This window comes from Vigna umbellata, chromosome 1 (assembly GCF_029865625.1).
Source record: "Vigna umbellata cultivar VRB3 chromosome 1, Vumbellata_1.0, whole genome shotgun sequence".
Lineage (NCBI taxonomy): Eukaryota > Viridiplantae > Streptophyta > Magnoliopsida > Fabales > Fabaceae > Vigna > Vigna umbellata.
The window spans coordinates 79,831,829-79,838,424 of record NC_142165.1 but is presented as its reverse complement, the minus strand read 5'-3'; the positions used below and the strand labels follow the sequence as shown (position 1 = coordinate 79,838,424).

The 6,596-nt window shown below is 31.3% G+C and overlaps 1 protein-coding gene across 1 annotated transcript; it reads right to left on the bottom strand.

The window, feature by feature from the left end:
• Positions 1–4,878: 4,878 nt before the first annotated feature.
• Positions 4,879–6,596, bottom strand: LOC124821010 (scopoletin glucosyltransferase-like). The gene has a single exon (XM_047292807.2). The coding sequence runs from the start codon at positions 6,535–6,537 to the stop codon at positions 5,101–5,103; it is 1,437 nt and encodes a 478-aa protein (XP_047148763.2). The 5' UTR covers positions 6,538–6,596; the 3' UTR covers positions 4,879–5,100.

Here is a 6,596-nt window from a genome sequence, read left to right as displayed (position 1 = left end):
AATAATAATAAGAGAGTCGGTGTTTTACACTATCTCATATTTTAAAAAAAATAAATCATTGTCGATGTTGGTTAATTTAGAGTTCTAAAATAGAACATCTTTTAATGATATTATATTATGCACTCGCTTATCATTTTGAATACTTTTCATAGATATCAATTATCTATATTTAATGATGCTTAGATTCTTTACGTGTTGACTTTGTTTTTTTTTTTCATGGATTTGATTTGGTATCTGTGTTCTTTTATTTTTCCAATTTTTTAATAAAAAATTTATGTAATAACAAATGATAATTGCATTTTGGAGTATCAACTTATACTTATACTCATGTGAAAAACACTTTTTATAAAAATATTATAGCGATTCTAATCTATCACGTACAAAAAGTGTCGTGATGACAATTTTGTAAATAATACGATATTTTTTATACTAGTTAGACCTAAAACCGGTATAGAAAGTGAAGCGGTAACAATCTGGTAAATAGGTGAAAGACATTTTATATTTGTTCCTCACTATAACTAGTATAATATCTTAAATATTCATCTTTTTCTTCTTTGTGCTTTTATTCATTTTGAGTTAATTATCTATTTGTACTATTCATTTTATGTTAATTATGTATTTCATTATTCATTCCAACTTTAACCCTAATCCCTAACTTCTCCACAACCTCCTTCACCTTCACCTCTATTATTCTCATGCTTTTCTTTGAAAGGAACATCTTGCCCGACAATCAATCTCCTTCACCTCCAAACAATTTTGTCAGTTTCATGGCTTAAACCCTAATCATATGGTGTCTTATTGTTTGCGAAGAAGTTGAGGTCCTTGTAGACTTGATGCCAGACATTCAAAGGTTTAGCTCAAAGCTTTGACACTTTCTCAACATCTTTTTTCTTTCTTCGCTTTAGTGTCTTCCAACTTGAAACTTTCACAATTTCTCATAATCTTTTTCCTTTTTCTTTCGAGTCAAAACTATGGAAAGTGGTAAATTAAAACAACGAAACCAAGGTGCAATAAACAATAAGACGAATGTGGCTTTTCTTTTTCTTCAAGACAATGGAAACTTCCTCTTCTTTTGTTTGACACCAATTGTGCCACTAGACTTGGTGATAACATTAATCACCAAAGCATAAGGAAGATAAGATGAGACAAAATATGATGAAGGCCAAACTTCAATTTTGCAATTAGAGTGCAACATTTGTTAGGTAAGTTTGGAAAATTAAAATTAAATTTCTGATTATACGAGTTTCTTACATTGTTTTTCTTCTAAGTATTCTATGCAATATATATCTTTTCAATTTTTTTTAAATGATTAACTATAGTTAGACAATGATTGAATATAGCTTTTCTAGTTGCACTATGGAACTTTCTCTTCTTTATTTCCTTAAGTTTTATGTTATGTTTGGGTGCATAGGATTATTGATTGGGATTTGTATACCAGTTGTGGCTTTAATGGGTAAAGAAAGAAATACTTTTTACACTAATTCTGGACCTAGTATAGAAAACTGAAAATTTTGTATACTGATGAGTGCATAGTCATTTTCTCATTTTGTCTTTAATATTGAATTTTTAATTGGTTTTTGTACTTTAATATAATATTTTAATTAGGATTTTTTATAATTGGGTTTACTTAGCATGATATGCAAAAACATATTAAAAATAGCTTTTTAGTTGCATAAATGTTCTTTGGATATTTTGAGGTGTGTTAGTGAAGTTGTTCATTGAGATGTGGAAATAAATTGGATAAAGTGTCATGACACCTTAAAGATAAATCCAAAAATATTAAATAATCAAGACCACAAGAAGTCAATCCAAGCATAGTATGAAAAAGTGAAGAAATTTAGCTAAGCCAAGAAGAGGGAACAAGCAAAAAAAATTAGATATTGCAGTTCTCTTTAGTGGTTCAAATTTAGTCCTCTCTCTCTTCTCTCATGTTCTTCATCCTCTCTTCTTCTATTTTCATGGTATTTCAACATTCCATGAAGTATTAAGTCTCTAAGGTTGATTATGTTGTAGTTCATTATGAATGATGAGGTTAGATGAATAAATTTGTTTATTATTTTGATTCTTGTGATTTTTTTTTTGTCTTTTGCTTCTTAATCAAGTAAAAGTAATGATTTTTACATTATAGAAAGTTAGCACGGTGTTACATCTACATAACATATAAATCATATGAGTCTAATGGTTTTCAATTTTAATTAAGAATTTACTTTGATTAAATTTAGAAACTTTCATATGATTGAATGGATTTTTGCTACCAATTGAGAATGTACTTTGATTTGAAGCACCTGAAAAACACTAAAAGGGGGGTTGAATAGTGTTTATGAAAAACATTTTCGTAATGCTTATGATATAACACCTTGCGAGAGTGTAAAATATTCTTTGAAAAGGCTTAAACGCTCAACTTCAAATATAAGCGTTTAAAAGAACAATGTGTTATTTAAAATAATTTCTACTTGGAAGTTCTTATATTTTCAAATATAAATCTCAATTACAGGTTTTCTAAGAGGATCATTTAGTAAAAAGAAGAGAGAATAACACAATAAATTTTACATTGGTTCGCTTCAACTAAGCTACGTCCAACCTCGTCCATAAAGGATTCCACTATAATCTTCACACGATTACAAATGAGTATTCGCACCACTCTTGGTACACAACTACCTCGTCGAGATTTCCATTGAGTATTCGTACCACTCCTGGTACTCAACACCCTGTAGAGATTTTCTTGAGTATTCGAAACACTCTTGGTACTCAGCACCCTGTCGATATTTCTTTGAGTATTCGAACCACTCTTGGTACTAGACTATTGTACCTATATTCCTCAACTCAAAAAAGTTTAGTTGTAAGTATTTTAATTCTCTACAAAATTGCAATCAACGCTTGCTTACAAGAAGTTTAGACTAAATCTCTCTATGAGAGGATCTGATTACAATATAATACAGTTTAAACACTCGCAAGAGTTCTCTCCAAAAATCGTACAACAGTAAGAGATTTGACGCTTAAGCTCGAGAGTATCAGTTTCCCTATTCTCTTCTCTTATCTTTTCTTCAACTTAGATGTATTTTTTTTTCTTTGAGATCTCTCCTTTTCTCTTTAGGATGGATATGTCATTGTAAGCTTTGTGCACTTTGGCTATCCTTTATTATATTCTTTTGATTTTCTTCTTGAGAGATCTTCTATTTATAGACTTGGTGAATATTTTTCTGTTAGACTGTGTTTGTAGTTCGTAATGTTGATGCTTGTATTTTCTCTTTCTTCTTTCACAATAGTCATTGTGTAAGGCAACTTTTTCAGAGCAGGCATGCTTTTTCAGTCCTTTGCTTGAAGTAGGTTGTACTATTTTTTTAGATTTTGCTTCAAGTGAGGAACGTCCATGATTATCTCTTTTGTATCTAACGTCCACATTTCAGGTTCTAGTTTTTGTTTGTTTAGGATTTTGGGTCTATGTTTTTATCCTAGATTGCTTTCTGTTTTAATGTTATTTAATTAAACTTCAAAACATGAGATTCTTTGTTCATGTAGACTATTTTGTCTTTAACATGATTAGTGGTAAAGACTTTAATAAGAATTAATTAATAATTACTTTGGTTAATTAGTTTTTTTTCTTGATATAAGAGTAAAAGAATAGACATGATTAGTCATAGTAATATTTAATTGGAATCTGATTAATCTATAAAGTTATTGCTTTTAATTAAGATTGTACTTTGGTTGAGAGTGAGAGCGCAACAAATTAATTAATTGAGAATTTGTATAGATTAATTTGAAAATCTAAGACAATAATTAATTAAACAATAATCCTTATAAAACCAATGAAGAATCCTATTTTGAAAAAGTTGTGAAATCAGCATATTTTCTTTATCGTTATTTTTATTTTTTTAAATCTTTTTATAAATTAATTTATTTCTATCTTTTGTTATTTTGTTCTTTAATCTTTTATTGATATTTATCTTCTTTATTGTTTTTTTTCACCAACCCTTCTTTATAGTTTTTATAAGAACTAATTTCTTAAGAATCAATTTCGAGTTCGTTGGGAGACGACTAAGGGTTAAATTTACGCTTTCTATTTTGTTGGCTACTATTTAGCAATACTGAAGTTTCTATAGTTTAATAGTATTAATTTGATCGCCGAGAAACACGGTTAGAAGTAATTGGAGGAGATTGTATTATCATAAAGAAGATTATAACAATAGAAAATCCTAAAATAAAGCACAATCCAATTTCTATATAAAAGGACTTACGAAAACACACTAAGGGAGCTTAGGAAACCCTTTAGGAGTTCAAATTTCGTCATCTCTCGCTTCTTTCATGTTATTCACCCTCTCTTTTTCTATTTTCATGTTATTTCAACATTTATTGGAATCTTAAGCCTCTGTGATTGATTATGCTGTAATTTTATTTGTTCTGAGGTCAGATAAATAAATTTGTCTGTTCTTTTGATTCTTGTTATGATTTATTTTTATTTATTTTTTTTTCTTAATAAAATAAAATAAATAATTTTTACATTATAACAAGTTAACATGGTGTTAAATCTATATACCATATTAATAAATTCAAGATTTTTTAATTTTAATTGAGAATTTATTTTGATTGAATTTAGAATTTTTTTTCTAAATTTTATAAAAAAAACCAGTAATATATAAGAGATACTTAATTCAAACTTAACATTAATATATATCTTCTATTAGAAAGTTCCAAAACAATTTTTACAAAACTAATGTACCTTTTGTTTTTAATTTACTAAAATGGGCAATATAAAGAAAAATACGTGACTAAATTATCATCGTAGCACAATTTTATTACGAAGAAATCATATAAAAATAATATGACTTTAGTATAAATATTTTTAAATTAAAATCGTCCAGAAGAATATGTATTATTTTAGTTTAATTTTGATAGAATTTATTTGAAATTAATATGGCTTTAAGTTAAAATATTTTAAACTAAAATCTTAGACCCTTGACACAATTTTTTCACGGTAAAATGTAACTATCACTAGTAAACCATATGCATAATGTTCTTAAGAGTAAATTTATTTTGAAAACAATAACCTGCTTTAATAGATAGTCTAGATCATCAATGCATCTTGCAGTGACGGCGGGTAAGTCAGAAAGTCATCGAACTTAATTCTTCAATTAAAGCTATCAAATCAGAGTCAGAGGATCCTCCTTCTTCCATGGCAAGCCTAGCCTGCTTCGAGAGGTTCTTTGCGCTGTTCCTCATTACAATGGCTGCTTCCCCAGTCATTATGCTCTTCACTGCCTTCTCCAACGCATCCCATGAAACACTATCTCCTTCTAATCCATTCCACTTTTTGGCACCGACAGGTACCCCAATTTTAAGGACTTCTGTTACCAATTTCTCATTGAAAAATTGGTCGGCATAAATTGGCCATGTTATCATGGGAACCCCAGCAGTCACTGATTCCAAGGTTGAATTCCATCCACAATGGGTCACAAATGCTCCCGTTGCCTTGTGTTCAAGAATTAACACTTGAGGTGCCCACCCTCTTATGATTATTCCCTTCCCTTCCATCCTTCTCTCAAATCCATCAGGTAGCCATTCAACTTCATCTTCTTTGCTTTTCCTCACCACCCATATGAATGGTTGCCCTGAAGCCTCGAGACCAATAGCAATCTCTCTAAGTCGAGAATCAGATAACAGTGTTGTACTTCCAAAGCATGCATAAACAACTGAGTTGGGTTTCTTTGTGTCAAGCCATTTTAGACACTCGTATTCATGCACAGACGCCTCCTTTCCTCTGTGCGCCTTTTCTTCGACGTCCCTGTTGCAAAGAGATAAGGGACCAATATGCCATGCTTTTCTTCCAAGCACCTTGCTGTAAAGATCCGCATAATCCTTCTCGAGTGCGTAGAAGGTATTAACAACAACCCCATGGCTTCTCAACTCTGATTCGTTTGCTTCCCTCAACAATTTGATCATGGTCGTTCGGTCACCCGTGCCATAAGATCTCAACGACGTCCTTGCTATTTTAATCTCACCCGGAAGATTAGGAATGGTGAGTGACTCAGAATCGGAAGAAACATCGTTGTTAGGGTCGATAAGTTGCATACACGTTGTAGCACAGAGTGAAAAGAGACTAGTTCCATGGAAGACGAGCCTAGGAATTCCAAATTTGGCGGCAGAATCAGTTGCCCATGGGAAGAACATATCAGCAACAACGCAATTTGGACGTTGCTCGTGCAATAGTTGTTCAAGTGGCTCTTGTAGCAAAGAGGTGGCCAGAAAGAAACTTTCAATCAAATATGGGTTAGTGATTGAATCAGTAATTTCAAGGCCATCAGGTAAACCAACCTCTGCAGAAGAGAACTTGATGGTTTGGATCTGGATCTCGTTGTCAGTTTTTGCTTTTCCAATGGCTTTAGAGATAAAAGGTGCGTTGCCTGGTGTGGTGATAATGGTGGCCTTCACACCCTTTTCTGCAAATAATTTAGCCATGTCAACTGTTGGTATTATATGACCATAAGCCAAGAAGGGAAAGAAGAAAATGTGCAGACTATGCTGTTCAATACTGCTACCCATTTTTCTCTTTACTAAGTATAACTATGTAAACTTTGCCCCTCAAGCTTAAATAATGAGGA